General features: G+C 52.0%; 1 protein-coding gene across 4 annotated transcripts in view; it reads right to left on the bottom strand.

Moving 5' to 3' along the window:
- LOC140390265 (netrin-G1-like) overlaps positions 1–22,679 on the bottom strand; it is a 158,854-nt gene that overhangs the window by 93,135 nt on the left and 43,040 nt on the right. For all 4 annotated transcript variants that reach the window (XM_072475277.1, XM_072475279.1, XM_072475278.1 and 1 more), the window contains one exon: positions 1,928–2,894. In XM_072475277.1, coding sequence (XP_072331378.1) covers positions 1,928–2,167 — 240 coding nt within the window. In that variant the 5' untranslated portion in view covers positions 2,168–2,894. The remainder of the gene's footprint in view (positions 1–1,927; positions 2,895–22,679) is intronic.

Raw genomic sequence — 22,679 nt, 5'->3', positions numbered from 1 at the left:
GCTTTCCCACTGGAGAAATTGAATAGGATCAGAATCACAACATTGTTTCAGAGCAGAAGGAGGCCATTCAGCCCATCATGTCTGCACCAGCATTCTGAACCAGCAATTCACACAAGTGCCATTCCCCTGACTTCACCCCATAACCTGGCAGATCAGAAGCTCAATTCAGCATTTGCTTATTGGAGATATTAGACAGAGTCTATATACCCAATGGGGGCACGGTCAATATACCCCACTGGAGATATTAGACAGAGTCTATATACGCAATGGGGGCAGGGTCAATATACCACACTGGAGATATTAGACAGAGTCTATATACCCAATGGAGGCAGGGTCAATATACCACACTGGAGATATTAGACAGAGTCTATATACCCAATGGGGGCAGGGTCAATATACCATACTGGAGATATTAGACAGAGTCTATATACCCAATGGAGCAGGGTCAATATACCACACTGGAGATATTAGACAGAGTCTATATACCCAATGGGGGCAGGGTCAATATACCACACTGGAGATATTAGACACAGTCTATATACCAATGGGGGCAGGATCAATATACCACACTGGAGATATTAGACAGAGTCTATATACCCAATGGGAGCAGGATCAAGATACCACACTGGAGATATTAGACAGAGTCCATATACCAATGGGGGCAGGGTCAATATACCACACTGGAGATATTAGACAGAGTCTATATACCAATGGGGGCAGGGTCAATATACCACACTGGAGATATTAGACAGAGTCTTTATACCAATGGGGGCAGGGTTAATATACGACACTGGAGATATTAGACAGAGTCGATATACCCAATGGGGGCAGGGTCAATATACCACACTGGAGATATTAGACAGAGTCTATATACCCAATGGGGGTAGGGTCAATATACCACACTGGAGATATTAGACAGAGTCGATATACCCAATGGGGGCAGGGTCAATATACCACACTGGAGATATTAGACAGAGTCCATATACCCAATGGGGGCAAGGTCAATATACCACACTGGAGATATTAGACAGAGTCTATATACCCAATGGGGGCAGGGTCAATATACCACACTGGAGATATTAGACAGAGTCTATATACCCAATGGGGGCAGGTTCAATATGCCCCACTCAAGATATTTGACAAAGTCCACTGGAGATACAGGGCAGAGTCCATACAGCACACTAGAGATAAAAGACAGAGTCCATATACCCCACTAGAAATGTTAGACAGAGTCCCTATACCCCACTGGAGATACTGGGCAGAGTCCATATACCCCACTGGAGATACTGGGCAGAGTCCATATACCCCACTGGAGATTGGATTGAATTGGATTATTTTATTGTCACGTGTACCGAGTTACAGAGAGAATTATTTTTCTGCATGCAGCTCATTTAGTACATGAAAGAAAATACATAATAGGGCAACACAAGGTATACAATGTAGACACCAGCATCGGGTTAAACTTAGTGTAGTCAATAAGAGGGGAGTTTAGGAATCTGCTAACAGCGGGGAGTTATTGGGCAGAGTCCAGCTATACCCCACCGGAGATAATGGACAGAACATGGATCAGAAACATATTTGGACATATTCCCTGAGGAGTTGCAATCCCAGATTCTCCAGTCTCTCCACATTAATTGAAGCCTCTCATTCCAGCAACCATTCGAGTGAATCTCCTCTGCAACCTCTCCAAGGCCCTGACATCATTCTCAAAGAGTAGTGTCCAGAATTGAACACGATACCTCAGCTAGGATCTAACCAGTGCTTTATAAATGTTTCCCATATCTTCCTTGCGTTTGTACTCAATGCCCCTGTTAACTAATCCAGTGTGGGAGTTTGGATAGATTTCACTTTGATAAGGGCAGTTCAGTGAGTGTCCAATCACAGTGTGATACACAACAGATGCTAGTTCAGAAAGGATTCTACTCACCAGTGTGCAGTACATCTCAGGTTTCTCTCCACACGTACTGTTGGGAGGATCCAACTTGATCTTCAGGAATCTGGTGAGCAGGTTGGCCTCAGGCTGGCAGGCCATGTAATCCCAACTCATTCCCTGGTCCCAGTAAAGCCGTGTCTTACACAGGTCATAGTGACCCCAGGACGGGAAGTGCTGGGCGGCAAGAGACAGGGTCACACAGAGGGTCTGAATGGTCAGACTGGACAGACACATCACTCCAACTGGGTACCAATGGGAGAGGGAGGGAATCTCAGTCTGTCTGGAGATGATTCAGGGGGGTCTCCAGTCTGACTGGACCCTCTCTCAGACAATGGGGGTGGACCTCAGTCTGTGTGGGGACGATTCAAGGGGTATCCACTCTGACTGGACCCTCACACAGAGAGCAGGAATCTTAGTGCTGAAAAATGCTCCAGGGGTTAAGATTCCAGCTGTTTTCCTACAGCCGGTGCTGATATTCGCGGTGTCAGGATTCCAGCTGTTTTCTCAATGTTGGTGCTGATATTTCGGGAGTTACAATCCCAGCTGTTTTCCCAGTGTTGCTGCTGATATTCGCGGTGTCAGGATTCCAGCTGTTTTCCCAGTGTTGCTGCTGATATTCGAGGTGTCAGGATTCCAGCTGTTTCCCATTGTTGGAGCTGATATTCTGGGAATTAGGATTCCAGCTGTTCTCCCAGTAATGGTGTTAACATTCTGAGTGTGAGGATTCCAGCTGTTTTCCCAATGTTGGTGCTGATATTCCGGGTACCAGGATTTCAGCTGTTTCCCAACGCCGGTGCTGATATTCCTCGTGTTAGGATTCCAGCTGTTTTTTCCAGCGAGCCACCGTGTCAGGCAGGTGTTCTGATTAGCTGATCAGTCAATTCTGGGAGGCAATATGGTGTGTCTGTCCTGACGAGACTCCGTTTCCCATTGGTCATCTTTTCCTTCTGGAATCAATTCCCTATTTAAAAAAAGAAGGATTTCAAACAGGTGCTGAACTTTGACCCACACGTATAATCTCCGCTTCACATTGGCTGCAAATTATAGAAATAGTGACCAGCTGCGAATCACAACAGACACGTGGGGCATATAAATTGCAGAACGTAAGATTCCAGTGAAGCAAAAGAATCTGCTTGGTGATGTTGATTGAGGGATAAATATTGGCTCGGAGATTTGGGAGAATCCTAATGTACCTCTTAGAAACAGTGGATCTGCGACCATTTAAAATAAAAAAAACGGGTGGGAGAAAGAGTCTTGCTCTCAACTAAAAGATAGCAAATAAAAAAATGCAGCATTCCCTCCATCTTGCTTCACTGACTTCAGTGCACTCCTTCATTACCAACCATCCAAAAGTGCAGCACTCCCTCAGTGCTGTCCCTCTGACAGTGCAGCACTCCCTCAGTGCTGTCCCTCTGACAGTGCAGCACTCCTTTAGAACTGACCCTCTGACAGTGCAGCACTCCCTCAGTGCTGTCCCTCTGACAGTGCAGCACTCCCTCAGTGCTGTCCCTCTGACAGTGCAGCACTCCCTCAGTACTGACCCTCTGACAGTGCAGCACTCCCTCAGTATTGACCCTCTGACAGTGCAGCACTCTCTCAGTACTGACCCTCTGACAGTGGAGCACTCCCTCAGTACTGACCCTGACAATGCAGCACTCCCTCAGTACTGACCCTCTGACAGTGCAGCATTCCCTCAGATCTGCACTCAGAGTCTCGATTCTGTGTTTGAGTCTCCGGACATGGTTTGAATCAGATCCTTCAGGAGATGCCAGGAGTAAATTGCAAAAATAAAAATTCTATTCCCATTGCATGCCATCTCTACTCAATCTCAGACTGGGATTGAATCAGTTCGTTCTGGAGACTGAAGGCAGAACAACAATATAAAAACTATTCCTATTTGTGCGTCAGCTCCTCGCAATCTCAGAGCGGGATTGAATAAACGTACTCACAAAATGTCAGGAGGTACAGTAAAATCAAAAAACTATCAACGTGCTCCATCCTGTCCCTTAGATCTCAGCATCAGGTCACAAGACAATTATTAACAGTCTGATTTTCCCTTTAAAACATTGACATTTCTTTGGATTTGCTACCCATCTCCTTGACTATTTTACAACTATTGGTGTTACTCGGAGCTGTGACTGATATACAAACTCGTACCTGGGATATTTATATTTGATTCGCGAGAAAAATTACTACTGGCTTCTATAAACAGCTCCACTGCGAGCAAAAATAATGTTTGCACATCTCACTCCCTCCCACATAATGCAGTTGCTCTTCAGTTTGAACGTCACAAACTGGTCACATTCTGTGCCAACACTAAGTGAGAAACTGGGAAAACGTTCGCTAACCAACTCCAATCAGAAAATCAACAAACGCTCACCATCACAAATCAACTCCCACCCCATCCCCCCGACACACACTCACCATCTCCAATCAAACCCCCCGACACACACTCACCATCTCCAATCAAACCCACCTGACACACACTCACCATCTCCAATCAAACCCCCCCGACACACACTCACCATCTCCAATCAAACCCACCTGACACACACTCACCATCTCCAATCAAACCCCCCCGACACACACTCACCATCTCCAATCAAACCCACCTGACACACACTCACCATCTCCAATCAAACCCCCCCGACACACACTCACCATCTCCAATCAAACCCCCCGACACACACTCACCATCTCCAATCAAACCCCCGACACACACTCACCATCTCCAACCAAACCCCCCGACAAACACTCACCATCTCCAATCAAACCCCAGCACACACTCACCATCTACAATCAAACCCCCCCCAACACACACTCACCATCTCCAGTCAAACCCCCCCCGACACACACTCACCATCTCCAATCAAACCCCCCCGACACACACTCACCATCTCCAATCAAACCCCCCCCGACACACACTCACCATCTCCAATCCCCCGACACTGACTCACCATCTCCAATCAAACCCCCCCCGACACACACTCACCATCTCCAATCAAACCCCCCGACACACACTCAACATCTCCAATCAAACCCCCCGACACACACTCACCATCTCCAATCAAACCCCCCCGACACACACTCACCATCTCCAATCAAACCCCCGACACACACTCACCATCTCCAATCAAACCCCCCGACACACACTCACCATCTCCAATCAAAGCCCCCCCGACACACACTCACCATCTCCAATCAAACCCCCCGACACACATTCACCATCTCCAATCACCCGACACACACTCACCATCTCCAATCAAACCTCCAACACACACTCACCATCTCCAATCAAACCCACAACACACACCCACCATCTCCAATCCCCCGACACACACTCACCATCTCCAATCAAACCCCCAACACACACTCACCATCTCCAATCAAACCCCCCGACACACACTCACCATCTCCAATCAAACCCCCCCGTCACACACTCACCACCTCCAATCAAACCCCCCCGACACACACTCACCATCTCCAATCAAACCCCCGACACACACTCACCATCTCCAATCAAACCCACAACACACACTCATCATCTCCAATCCCTCGACACACACTCACCATCTCCAATCAAACCCCCAACACACACTCACCATCTCCAATCAAACCCCCCGACACACACTCACCATCTCCAATCAAACCCCCCGACACACACTCACCACCTCCAATCAAACCCACCGACACACACTCACCATCTCCAATCAAACCCCCCCCGACACACACTCACAAGCTCCAATCAAACCCCCCCGACACACACTCTCCATCTCCAATCAAACCCCGACACACACTCACCATCTCCAATCAAACCCCGACACACACTCACCATCTCCAATCAAACCACGACACACACTCACCATCTCCAATCAAACCCCCCGACACACACTCACCATCTCCAATCATCCGACACACACTCACCATCTCCAATCAAACCCCCCCCGACACACACTTACCATCTCCAATCAAAACCCCCCGACACACACTCACCATCTCCAATCAAACCCCCCCGACACACACTCACCATCTCCAATCAAACCTCCCGACACACAATCACCATCTCCAATCAAACCCCCCGACACACACTCACCATCTCCAATCAAACCCCCCGACACACACTCACCATCTCCAATCAAACCCCCGACACACACTTACCATCTCCAATCAAACCCCTGACACACACTCACCATCTCCAATCAAACCCCCAACACACACTCACCATCTCCAATCAAACACCCCCCGACACACACTCACCATCTCCAATCAAACCCCCCCGTCACACACTCACCACCTCCAATCAAACCCCCCCGACACACACTCACCATCTCCAATCAAACCCCCGACACACACTCACCATCTCCAATCAAACCCACAACACACACTCATCATCTCCAATCCCTCGACACACACTCACCATCTCCAATCAAACCCCCAACACACACTCACCATCTCCAATCAAACCCCCCGACACACACTCACCATCTCCAATCAAACCCCCCGACACACACTCACCACCTCCAATCAAACCCACCGACACACACTCACCATCTCCAATCAAACCCCCCCCGACACACACTCACAAGCTCCAATCAAACCCCCCCGACACACACTCTCCATCTCCAATCAAACCCCGACACACACTCACCATCTCCAATCAAACCCCGACACACACTCACCATCTCCAATCAAACCACGACACACACTCACCATCTCCAATCAAACCCCCCGACACACACTCACCATCTCCAATCATCCGACACACACTCACCATCTCCAATCAAACCCCCCCCGACACACACTTACCATCTCCAATCAAAACCCCCCGACACACACTCACCATCTCCAATCAAACCCCCCCGACACACACTCACCATCTCCAATCAAACCTCCCGACACACAATCACCATCTCCAATCAAACCCCCCGACACACACTCACCATCTCCAATCAAACCCCCCGACACACACTCACCATCTCCAATCAAACCCCCGACACACACTTACCATCTCCAATCAAACCCCTGACACACACTCACCATCTCCAATCAAACCCCCAACACACACTCACCATCTCCAATCAAACACCCCCCGACACACTCACCATCTCCAATCAAACCCCCGACACACACTCACCATCTCCAATCAAACCCCGACACACACTCACCATCTCCAATCAAACACCCCCCGATACACACTCACCATCTCCAATCAAACACCCCCCGACACACACTCACCATCTCCAATCAAACCCCGACACACACTCACCATATCCAATCAAACACCCCCCGATACACACTCACCATCTCCAATCAAACCCCCCGACGCACACTCACCATCTCCAATCAAACCCCCCAACACACACTCACCATCTCCAATCAAACCCCCCGACACACACTCACCATCTCCAATCAAACCCCAACACACACTCACCATCTCCAATCAAACCCCCCGACACACACTCACCACCTCCAATAAAACCCCCCGACACACACTCACCATCTCCAATCAAACCCCCTCCGACACACACTCACCATCTCCAATCAAACCCCCCCCGACACACACTCACCATCTCCAATCAAACCCCCGACACACACTCACCATCTCCAATCAAACCCCCGACACACACTCACCATCTCCAATCAGACCCCCCCGACACACACTCACCATCTCCAATCAAACCCCCTGACACACACTCACCATCTCCAATCAAACCCCCTGACACACACTCACCATTTCCAATCAAACCCCCCGACACACACTCACCATCTCCAATCAAACCCCCCGACACACACTCACCATCTCCAATCAAACCCCCCGACACACAATCACCATCTCCAATCCCCCGACACACACTCACCATCACCAATCAAACCCCCCCGACACACACTCACCATCTCCAATCACCCGACACACACTCACCATCTCCAATCAAACTCCCGACAGACACTCACCATCTCCAATCAAACCCCCCGACACACACTCACCATCTCCAAACCCCCCGACACACACTCACCATCTCCAATCAAACCCCCGACACACACTCACCATCTCCAATCAAACCCCAAACACACACTCACCATATCCAATCGAACCCCCCCCGACACACACTCACCATCTCAAAACCCCCGACACACACACACCATCTCCAATCACCCGACACACACTCACCATCTCAAATCAAAACACCCCGACACACACTCACCATCTCCCATCAAACCCCCCGACACACACTCACCATCTCCAATCAAACCCCGACACACACTCACCATCTCCAATCAACCCCCTGACACACGCTCACCATCTCCAATCAAACCCCGACACACACTCACCATCTCCAATCACCCGACACACACTCACCATCTCCAATCAAACCCCCCGACACACACTCACCATCTCCAATCAAACCCCCCGACACACACTCACCATCTCCAATCTCCCGACACACACTCACCATCTCCAATCAAACCCTCCCGACACACACTCACCATCTCCAATCAAACCCCCCGATACACACTCACCATCTCCAATCAAACCCCCCGACACACACTCACCATCTCCAATCTCCCGACACACACTCACCATCTCCAATCAAACCCCCGACACACACTCACCATCTCCAATCAAACCCCCCCGACACACACTCACCAACTCCAATCAAATCCCCCGACACACACTCACCATCTCAAATCAACCCCCACCCGACATACACTCACCATCTCCAATCAAACTCCCCCGACACACACTCACCATCTCCAATCAAACCCCCCGACACACACTCACCATCTCCAATCAAACCCCCCCGACACACACTCACCATCTCAAATCAAACCCCACCCCGACACACACTCACCATCTCCAATCCCCCCGACACACACTCACCATCTCCAATCAAACCCCCCGACACACACTCGCCATCTCCAATCAAATCCCCCGACACACACTCACCATCTCCAATCAAACCCCCCCCGACACACACTCACCATCTCCAATCAAACCCCCGACACACACTCACCATCTCCAATCAAACCCCCCCCGACACACACTCACCATCTCCAATCAAACCCCCCGACACACACTCACCATCTCCAATCAAACCCCGACACACACTCACCATCTCCAATCAAACCCCCCGACACACACTCACCATCTCCAATCAAACCCCCCGACACACACTCACCATCTCCAATCCCCCGACACACACTCACCATCTCCAATCCCCCGACACACACTCACCATCTCCAATCAAACCCCCCGACACACACTCACCATCTCCAATCAAACCCCGACACACACTCACCATCTCCAATCAAACCCCCCGACACACACTCACCATCTCCAATCAAACCCCCCGACACACACTCACCATCTCCAATGCCCCGACACACACTCACCATCTCCAATCAAACCCCAACACACACTCACCATCTCAAATCAAACCCCAACACACACTCACCATCTCCAATCAAACCCCAACACACACTCACCATCTCCAATCAAACCCCAACACACACTCACCATCTCCAATCCCCCGACACACACTCATCATCTCCAATCAAACCCCCCGACACACACCCACCATCTCCAATCAAACCCCCGACACACACTCACCATCTCCAATCAAACACCCCGACACACACTCACCATCTCCAATCAAACCCCCCGACACACACTCACCATCTCCAATCAAACACCCCGACAAACACTCACCATCTCCAATCAAACACCCCCGACACACACTCACCATCTCCAATCAAACCCGCCGACAAACACTCACCATCTCCAATCAAACCCCCCCGACACACACTCACCATCTCCAATCAAACCCCCCGACACACACTCACCATCTCCAATCAAACCCCCCGACACACACTCACCATCTCCAATCAAACCCCCCGACACACACTCACCATCTCCAATCAAACCCCCCGACAAACACTCACCATCTCCAATCAAACCCCCCCGACACACACTCACCATCTCCAATCAAACCCCCCGACACACACTCACCATCTCCAATCAAACCCCCGACACACACTCACCATCTCCAATCAAACCCCCCGACACACACTCACCATCTCCAATCAAACCCCCCGACACACACTCACCATCTCCAATCAAACCCCCCGACACACACTCACCATCTCCAATCAAACCTCCCGACACACACTCACCATCTCCAATCAAACCTCCCGACACACACTCACCATCTCCAATCAAACCCCCCGACACACACTCACCATCTCCAATCAAACCTCCCGACACACACTCACCATCTCCAATCAAACCCCCCGACACACACTCACCATCTCCAATCCCCCGACACACACTCATTATCTCAAATCAAACCCCCGACACACACTCACCATCTCCAATCAAACCCCCCGACACACACTCACCATCTCCAATCAAACCCCCAACACACACTCACCATCTCCAATCAAACCCCCCCGACACACACTCACCATCTCCAATCAAACCCCCCCAACACACACTCACCATCTCCAATCAAACCCCCCCCGACACACACTCACCATCTCCAATCAAACCCCCCCGACACACACTCGCCATCTCCAAACAAACCCCCCCCGATACACACTCAGCATCTCCAATCAAACCCCCCCCGACTCACACTCACCATCTCCAATCAAACCGTCGACACACACTCACCATCTCCAATCAAACCCCCCGACACACACTCACCATCTCCAATCAAAGCCACAACACACACTCACCATCTCTAATCAAACCCCCCGACACACACTCGCCATCTCCAATCAAACCCCAACACACACTCACCATCTCTATTCAAACCCCGACACACACTCACCATCTCCAATCAAACCCCCCGACACACACTCGCCATCTCCAATCAAACCCCAACACACACTCACCATCTCTAATCAAACCCCCGACACACACTCACCATCTCCAATCAAACCCCCCGACACACACTCACCATCTCCAATCAAACCCACAACACACACTCACCATCTACAATCAAACCCCGACACACACTCACCATCTCCAAACCCCCGACACACACTCACCATCTCCAATCAAACCCCCCCGACACACACACACCATCTCCAATCAAACCCCCCGACACACACTCACCATCTCCAATCAAACCCCCCAACACACACTCACCATCTCCAATCAAACCCCCCCGACACACACTCACCATCTCCAATCAAACCCCAACACACACTCACCATCTCCAATCCCCCCGACAGACACTCACCATCTCCAATCAAACCCCCGACACACACTCACCATCTCCAATCAAACCACCCGACACACACTCACCATCTCCAATCAAACCCCGACACACACTCACAATCTCCAATCAAACCCCCCCGACACACACTCACCATCTCCAATCAAACCCCCCAACACACACTCACCATCTCCAATCAAACCCCCCCGACACACACTCACCATCTCCAATCAAACCCCAACACACACTCACCATCTCCAATCCCCCCAACAGCCACTCACCATCTCCAATCAAACCCCGACAAACACTCAACATCTCCAATCAAACCCCCCGACACACACTCACCATCTCCAATCAAACCCCGACACACACTCACCATCTCCAATCAAACCCCCCGACACACACTCACCATCTCCAATCAAACCCCCCGACACACACTCACCATCTCCAATCAAACCCCCCGACACACACTCACCATCTCCAATCACCCGACACACACTCACCATCTCCAATCAAACCCCCCCCGACACACACTCACCATCTCCAATCAAACCCCCCGACACACACTCACCATCTCCAATCACCCGACACACACTCACCATCTCCAATCAAACCCCCAACACACACTCACCATCTCCAATCAAACTCCCCCGACACACACTCACCATCTCCAATCAAACCCCCCCCCGACGCACACTCACCATCTCCAATCAAACCCCCCGACACACACTCACCATCTCCAATCAAACCCCCCGACACACACTCACCATCTCCAATCACCCGACACACACTCACCATCTCCAATCAAATCCCCCGACACACACTCACCATCTCCAATCAAACCCCTCGACACACACTCACCATCTCCAATCAAACCCCCGACACACACTCACCATCTCCAATCAAACCACCCGACACACACTCACCATCTCCAATCAAACCCCCGACACACACTCACCATCTCCAATCCAACCCCGACACACACTCACCATCTCCAATCAAACCCGCCCCGACACACACTCACCATCTCCAATCAACCATCCCCCCGACACACACTAACCATCTCCAAACCCCCGACACACACTCACCATCTCCAAACAAACCCCCCGACACACACTCACCATCTCCAATCAAACCACCCGACACACACTCACCATCTCCAATCAAACCCCCCGACACACACTCACCCTCTCCAATCAAACCCCCGACACACACTCACCATCTCCAATCAAACCCCACGACACACACCCACCATCTCCAATCAAACCCCGACACACACTCACCATCTCCAATCCCCTGACACACACTCACCATCTCCAATCAAACCCACCCCGACACACACTCACCATCTCCAATCAAACCCCCCCCGACACACACTCACCATCTCCAATCAAACCGTCGACACACACTCACCATCTCCAATCAAACCCCCCGACACACACTCACCATCTCCAATCAAACCCACAACACACACTCACCATCTCTAATCAAACCCCCCGACACACACTCGCCATCTCCAATCAAACCCCAACACACACTCACCATCTCTAATCAAACCCCCGACACACACTCACCATCTCCAATCAGACCCCCCGACACACACTCGCCATCTCCAATCAAACCCCAACACACACTCACCATCTCTAATCAAACCCCCCAACACACACTCACCATCTCCAATCAAACCCCCCGACACACACTCACCATCTCCAATCAAACCCCCCGACACACACTCACCATCTCCAATCAAACCTCCCGACACACACTCACCATCTCCAATCAAACCCCCCGACACACACTCACCATCTCCAATCAAACCTCCCGACACACACTCACCATCTCCAATCAAACCCCCCGACACACACTCACCATCTCCAATCCCCCGACACACACTCACCATCTCAAATCAAACCCCCGACACACACTCACCATCTCCAATCAAACCCCCTGACACACACTCACCATCTCCAATCAAACTCCCAACACACACTCACCATCTCCAATCAAACCCCCCCCGACACACACTCACCATCTCCAATCAAACCCCCCCAACACACACTCACCATCTCCAATCAAACCCCCCCCGACACACACTCACCATCTCCAATCAAACCCCCCCGACACACACTCGCCATCTCCAAACAAACCCCCCCCGATACACACTCAGCATCTCCAATCAAACCCCCCCGACACACACTCACCATCTCCAATCAAACCGTCGACACACACTCACCATCTCCAATCAAACCCCCCGACACACACTCACCATCTCCAATCAAACCCACAACACACACTCACCATCTCTAATCAAACCCCCCGACACACACTCGCCATCTCTAATCAAACCCCAACACACACTCACCATCTCTAATCAAACCCCCGACACACACTCACCATCTCCAATCAAACCCCCCGACACACACTCGCCATCTCCAATCAAACCCCAACACACACTCACCATCTCTAATCAAACCCCCCAACACACACTCACCATCTCTAATCAAACCCCCCGACACACACTCACCATCTCCAATCAAACCCACAACACACACTCACCATCTACAATCAAACCCCGACACACACTCACCATCTCCAATCAAACCCCCGACACACACTCACCATCTCCAATCAAACCCCCCGACACACACTCACCATCTCCAATTGAACCCACAACACACACTCACCATCTACAATCAAACCCCGACACACACTCACCATCTCCAAACCCCCGACACACACTCACCATCTCCAATCAAACCCCCCCGACACACACTCACCATCTCCAATCAAACCCCCCGACACACACTCACCATCTCCAATCAAACCCCCCAACACACACTCACCATCTCCAATCAAACCCCCCCGACACACACTCACCATCTCCAATCAAACCCCAACACACACTCACCATCTCCAATCCCCCCGACAGACACTCACCATCTCCAATCAAACCCCCGACACACACTCACCATCTCCAATCAAACCACCCAACACACACTCACCATCTCCAATCAAACCCCGACACACACTCACCATCTCCAATCAAACCCCCCCGACACACACTCACCATCTCCAATCAAACCCCCCAACACACCTTCACCATCTCCAATCAAACCCCCCCGACACACACTCACCATCTCCAATCAAACCCCAACACACACTCACCATCTCCAATCCCCCCGACAGACACTCACCATCTCCAATCAAACCCCGACAAACACTCAACATCTCCAATCAAACCCCCCGACACACACTCACCATCTCCAATCAAACCCCGACACACACTCACCATCTCCAATCAAACCCCCCGACACACACTCACCATCTCCAATCAAACCCCCCGACAGACACTCACCATCTCCAATCAAACCCCCCGACACACCCTCACCATCTCCAATCACCCGACACACACTCACCATCTCCAATCAAACACCCCCCGACACACACTCACCATCTCCAATCAAACCCCCCGACACACACTCACCATCTCCAATCACCCGACACACACTCACCATCTCCAATCAAACCCCCAACACACACTCACCATCTCCAATCAAACTCCCCCGACACACACTCACCAGCTCCAATCAAACCCCCCGACACACACTCACCATCTCCAATCAAATCCCCCCCGACGCACACTCACCATCTCCAATCAAACCCCCCGACACACACTCACCATCTCCAATCAAACCCCCCGACACACACTCACCATCTCCAATCACCCGACACACACTCACCATCTCCAATCAAATCCCCCGACACACACTCACCATCTCCAATCAAACCCCTCGACACACACTCACCATCTCCAATCAAACCCCCGACACACACTCACCATCTCCAATCAAACCACCCGACACACACTCACCATCTCCAATCAAACCCCCGACACACACTCACCATCTCCAATCCAACCCCGACACACACTCACCCTCTCCAATCAAATCCGCCCCGACACACACTCACCATCTCCAATCAACCCCCCCCCCCCGACACACACTAACCATCTCCAAACCCCCGACACACACTCACCATCTCCAAACAAACCCCCCGACACACACTCACCATCTCCAATCAAACCACCCGACACACACTCACCATCTCCAATCAAACGCCCCGACACACACTCACCCTCTCCAATCAAACCCCCGACACACACTCACCATCTCCAATCAAACCCCACGACACACACTCACCATCTCCAATCAAACCCCGACACACACTCACCATCTCCAATCCCCCGACACACTCTCACCATCTCCAATCAAACACACCCCGACACACACTCACCATCTCCAATCAAACCCCCTCCGACACACACTCACCATCTCCAATCAAACCGTCGACACACACTCACCATCTCCAATCAAACCCCCCGACACACACTCACCATCTCCAATCAAACCCACAACACACACTCACCATCTCTAATCAAACCCCCCGACACACACTCGCCATCTCCAATCAAACCCCAACACACACTCACCATCTCTAATCAAACCCCCGAAACACACTCACCATCTCCAATCAAACCCCCCGACACACACTCGCCATCTCTAATCAAACCCCAACACACACTCACCATCTCTAATCAAACCCCCCAACACACACTCACCATCTCTAATCAAACCCCCCGACACACACTCACCCTCTCCAATCAAACCCCCCGACACACACTCACCATCTCCAATCAAACCCACAACACACACTCACCATCTACAATCAAACCCCGACACACACTCACCATCTCCAATCAAACCCCCGACACACACTCACCATCTCCAATCAAACCCCCCGACACACACTCATCATCTCCAATCAAACCCACAACACACACTCACCATCTCCAATCAAACCCCGACACACACTCACCATCTCCAAACCCCCGACACACACTCACCATCTCCAATCAAACCCCCCCGACACACACTCACCATCTCCAATCAAACCCCCCGACACACACTCACCATCTCCAATCAAACCCACCAACACACACTCACCATCTCCAATCAAACCCCCCCGACACACACTCACCATCTCCAATCAAACCCCAACACACACTCACCATCTCCAATCCCCCCGACAGACACTCACCATCTCCAATCAAACCCCCGACACACACTCACCATCTCCAATCAAACCACCCGACACACACTCACCATCTCCAATCAAACCCCGACACACACTCACCATCTCCAATCAAATCCCCCCGACACACACTCACCATCTCCAATCAAACCCCCCAACACACACTCACCATCTCCAATCAAACCCCCCGACACACACTCACCATCTCCAATCAACCCCCCGACACACACTCACCATCTCCAATCAAACCCCAACACACACTCACCATCTCCAATCCCCCCGACAGACACTCACCATCTCCAATCAAACCCCGACAAACACTCACCATCTCCAATCAAACCCCCCGACACACACTCACCATCTCCAATCAAACCCCGACACACACTCACCATCTCCAATCAAACCCCCCGACACACACTCACCATCTCCAATCAAACCCCCCGACACACACTCACCATCTCCAATCAAACCCCCCGACACACACACACCATCTCCAATCACCCGACACACACTCACCATCTCCAATCAAACCCCCCCGACACACACTCACCATCTCCAATCAAACCCCCCGACACACACTCACCATCTCCAATCACCCAACATACACTCACCATCTCCAATCAAACCCCCAACACACACTCACCATCTCCAATCAAACCCCCCCGACACACACTCACCATCTCCAATCAAACCCCCCGACACACACTCACCATCTCCAATCAAACCCCCCCGACGCACACTCACCATCTCCAATCAAACCCCCCGACACACACTCACCATCTCCAATCACCCGACACACACTCACCATCTCCAATCAAACCCCCCGACACACACTCACCATCTCCAATCAAACCCCTCGACACACACTCACCATCTCCAATCAAACCCCCGACACACACTCACCATCTCCAATCAAACCCCCCCCGACACACACTCACCATCTCCAATCAACCCCCCCCCCCCGACACACACTAACCATCTCCAACCCCCCGACACACACTCACCATCTCCAAACAAACCCCCCGACACACACTCACCATCTCCAATCAAACCACCCGACACACACTCACCATCTCCAATCAAACCCCGACAAACACTCACCATCTCCAATCAAACCCCCCGACACACACTCACCATCTCCAATCAAACCCCGACACACACTCACCATCTCCAATCAAACCCCCCGACACACACTCACCATCTCCAATCAAACCCCCCGACACACACTCACCATCTCCAATCAAACCCCCCGACACACACACACCATCTCCAATCACCCGACACACACTCACCATCTCCAATCAAACCCCCCCGACACACACTCACCATCTCCAATCAAACCCCCCGACACACACTCACCATCTCCAATCACCCGACATACACTCACCATCTCCAATCAAACCCCCAACACACACTCACCATCTCCAATCAAACCCCCCCGACACACACTCACCATCTCCAATCAAACCCCCCGACACACACTCACCATCTCCAATCAAACCCCCCCGACGCACACTCACCATCTCCAATCAAACCCCCCGACACACACTCACCATCTCCAATCACCCGACACACACTCACCATCTCCAATCAAACCCCCCGACACACACTCACCATCTCCAATCAAACCCCTCGACACACACTCACCATCTCCAATCAAACCCCCGACACACACTCACCATCTCCAATCAAACCCCCCCCGACACACACTCACCATCTCCAATCAACCCCCCCCCCCCGACACACACTAACCATCTCCAACCCCCCGACACACACTCACCATCTCCAAACAAACCCCCCGACACACACTCACCATCTCCAATCAAACCACCCGACACACACTCACCATCTCCAATCAAACCCCCCGACACACACTCACCCTCTGCAATCAAACCCCCGGCACACACTCACCATCTCCAATCAAACCCCCCGACACACACTCACCACCTCCAATCAAACCCCCGACACACACTCACCATCTCCAATCAAACCCCCCGACACACACTCACCATCTCCAATCAAACCCCCCGACACACACACACCATCTCCAATCAAACCCCCCCCCGACACACACTCACCATCTCCAATCAAACCCCCGACACACACTCACCATCTCCAATCAAACCCCGACACACACTCACCATCTCCAATCAAACCCCCCGACACACACTCACCATCTCCAATCAAACCCCCCGACACACACTCACCATCTCCAATCAAACCCCGACACACACTCACCATCTCCAATCAAACCCCCCGACACACACTCACCATCTCCAATCAAACCCCCCGACACACACTCACCATCTCCAATCAAACCCCCCCCGACACACACTCACCATCTCCAATCAAACCCCCCCCGACACACAATCACCATCTCCAATCAAACCCCCCGACACACACTCACCATCTCCAATCAAACCCCCCCTGACACACACTCACCATCTCCAATCAAACCCCGACACACAGTCACCATCTCCAATCAAACCCCCCGAAACACACTCACCATCTCCAATCAAACCACCCCGACACACACATACCATCTCCAATCAAACCCCGACACACACTCACCATCTCCAAACAAACCACCCCCGACACACACTCACCATCTCCAATCCCCCGACACACAGTCACCATTTCCAATCAACCCCCCCCCGACACACACTTACCATCTCCAATCAATCCCCCCGACACACACTCACCATCTCCAATCAAACTCCCGCCAACACACACTCACCATCTCCAATCAAACCCCCCAACACACACTCACCATCTCCAATCAAACCCCCCCCGACACACACTCACCATCTCCAATCAAACCCCCCGACACACACTCACCATCTCCAATCAAACCTCCCAACACACACTCACCATCTCCAATCAAACCCCCCGACACACACTCATCATCTCCAATCAAACCCACAACACACACTCACCATCTCCAATCAAACCCCCCCCGACACACACTCACCATCTCCAATCAAACCCCCGACACACACTCACCATCTCCAATCAAACCCCCCGACACACACTCACCATCTCCAATCAAACCCCGACACACACTCACCATCTCCAATCAAACCCCCCCGACACACACTCACCCTCTCCAATCAAACCCCCGACACACACACTCACCATCTCCAATCAAACCCCAACACACACTCACCATCTCCAATCAAACACCCCGACACACACTCACCATCTCCAATCAAAACCCCCGACACACACTCACCATCTCCAATCAACCCCCCCGACACACACTCACCATCTCCAATCAAACCCCCGACACACACTCACCATCTCCAATCAAACCCCCCGACACACACTCACCATCTCCAATCAAACCCCCCCCGACACACACTCACCATCTCCAATCAAACCCCCCAACACACACTCACCATCTCCAATCCGCCGACACACACTCACCATCTCCAATCAAACCCCCCGACACACACTCACCATCTCCAATCAAACCCCCCGACACACACTCGCCATCTCCAATCAAACCCCCCGACACACACTCACAATCTCCAATCAAACCCCCCGACACACACTCACCATCTCCAATCAAACCCCCCCGACACACACTCACCATCTCCAATCAAACCCCCCGACACACACTCACCATCTCCAATCAAACCACCGACACACACTCACCATCTCCAATCAAACCCCCCCCGACACACTCACCATCTCCAATCAATCCCCCCAACACACACTCACCATCTCCAATCACCCGACACACACTCACCATCTCCAATCAACCCCCCCCCGACACACTCACCATCTCCAATCAAACCCCGAGACACACACTCACCATCTCCAATCACCCGACACACACTCACCATCTCCAATCAAACCCCCCCTAGACACACACTCACCATCTCCAATCAAACTCCCCCGACACACACTCACCATATCCAATCAAACCCCCGACACACACTCACCATCTCCAATCAAACCCCCCGACACACACTCACCATCTCCAATCCCCCCGACACACACTCACCATCTCCAATTAAACCCCCCGACACACACTCACCATCTCCAATCCCCCCGACACACACTCACCATCTCCAATTAAACCCCCCGACACACACTCACCATCTCCAATCAAACCCCCCCGACACACACTCACCATCTCCAATCCCCCCGACACACACTCACCATCTCCAATTAAACCCCCCGACACACACTCACCATCTCCAATCAAACTCCCCCGACACACACTCACCATCTCCAATCCCCCCGACACACACTCACCATCTCCAATCAAACCCCCCCGACACACACTCACCCTCTCCAATCAAACCCCCGACACACACTCACCATCTCCAATCAAACCCCCCGACACACACTCATCACCTCCAATCAAACCCCCGACACACACTCACCATCTCGAATCTAACCCCCCGACACACACTCACCATCTCCAATCAAACCCCCCGACACACACTCACCATCTCCAATCAAACCCCCCCCGACACACGCTCACCATCTCCAATCAAACCCCCGACACACACTCACCATCTCCAATCAAACCCCGACACACACTCACCATCTCCAATCAAACCCCCCGACACACACTCACCATCTCCAATCAAACCCCCCGACAGACACTCACCATCTCCAATCAAACCCCCCCCGACACAAACTCACCATCTCCAATTAAACCCCCCCCGACACACACTCACCACCTCCAATCAAACCCCCGACACACACTCACCATCTCGAATCAAACCCCCCGACACACACTCACCATCTCCAATCAAACCCCCCGACACACACTCACCATCTCCAATCAAACCCCCCCCCGACACACACTCACCATCTCCAATCAAATCCCCGACACACACTCACCATCTCCAATCAAACCCCGACACACACTCACCATCTCCAATCCCCCGACACACAGTCACCATTTCCAATCAACCCCCCCCCGACACACACTTACCATCTCCAATCAATCCCCCCGACACACACTCACCATCTCCAATCAAACTCCCGCCAACACACACTCACCATCTCCAATCAAACCCCCCAACACACACTCACCATCTCCAATCAAACCCCCCCCGACACACACTCACCATCTCCAATCAAACCCCCCGACACACACTCACCATCTCCAATCAAACCTCCCAACACACACTCACCATCTCCAATCAAACCCCCCGACACACACTCATCATCTCCAATCAAACCCACAACACACACTCACCATCTCCAATCAAACCCCCCCCGACACACACTCACCATCTCCAATCAAACCCCCGACACACACTCACCATCTCCAATCAAACCCCCCGACACACACTCAACATCTCCAATCAAACCCCGACACACACTCACCATCTCCAATCAAACCCCCCCGACACACACTCACCCTCTCCAATCAAACCCCCGACACACACACTCACCATCTCCAATCAAACCCCAACACACACTCACCATCTCCAATCAAACACCCCGACACACACTCACCATCTCCAATCAAAACCCCCGACACACACTCACCATCTCCAATCAACCCCCCCGACACACACTCACCATCTCCAATCAAACCCCCGACACACACTCACCATCTCCAATCAAACCCCCCGACACACACTCACCATCTCCAATCAAACCCCCCCCGACACACACTCACCATCTCCAATCAAACCCCCCAACACACACTCACCATCTCCAATCCGCCGACACACACTCACCATCTCCAATCAAACCCCCCGACACACACTCACCATCTCCAATCAAACCCCCCGACACACACTCGCCATCTCCAATCAAACCCCCCGACACACACTCACAATCTCCAATCAAACCCCCCGACACACACTCACCATCTCCAATCAAACCCCCCCGACACACACTCACCATCTCCAATCAAACCCCCCGACACACACTCACCATCTCCAATCAAACCACCGACACACACTCACCATCTCCAATCAAACCCCCCCCGACACACTCACCATCTCCAATCAATCCCCCCAACACACACTCACCATCTCCAATCACCCGACACACACTCACCATCTCCAATCAACCCCCCCCCGACACACTCACCATCTCCAATCAAACCCCGAGACACACACTCACCATCTCCAATCACCCGACACACACTCACCATCTCCAATCAAACCCCCCCTAGACACACACTCACCATCTCCAATCAAACTCCCCCGACACACACTCACCATATCCAATCAAACCCCCGACACACACTCACCATCTCCAATCAAACCCCCCGACACACACTCACCATCTCCAATCCCCCCGACACACACTCACCATCTCCAATTAAACCCCCCGACACACACTCACCATCTCCAATCCCCCCGACACACACTCACCATCTCCAATTAAACCCCCCGACACACACTCACCATCTCCAATCAAACCCCCCCGACACACACTCACCATCTCCAATCCCC

The sequence above is a fragment of the Scyliorhinus torazame genome, chromosome 14, assembly GCF_047496885.1.
Source record: "Scyliorhinus torazame isolate Kashiwa2021f chromosome 14, sScyTor2.1, whole genome shotgun sequence".
Taxonomy (NCBI): Eukaryota; Metazoa; Chordata; class Chondrichthyes; order Carcharhiniformes; family Scyliorhinidae; genus Scyliorhinus; species Scyliorhinus torazame.
The sequence above is the reverse complement of the archived record's forward strand: the minus strand, read 5'-3'. Positions and strand labels throughout refer to the sequence as shown.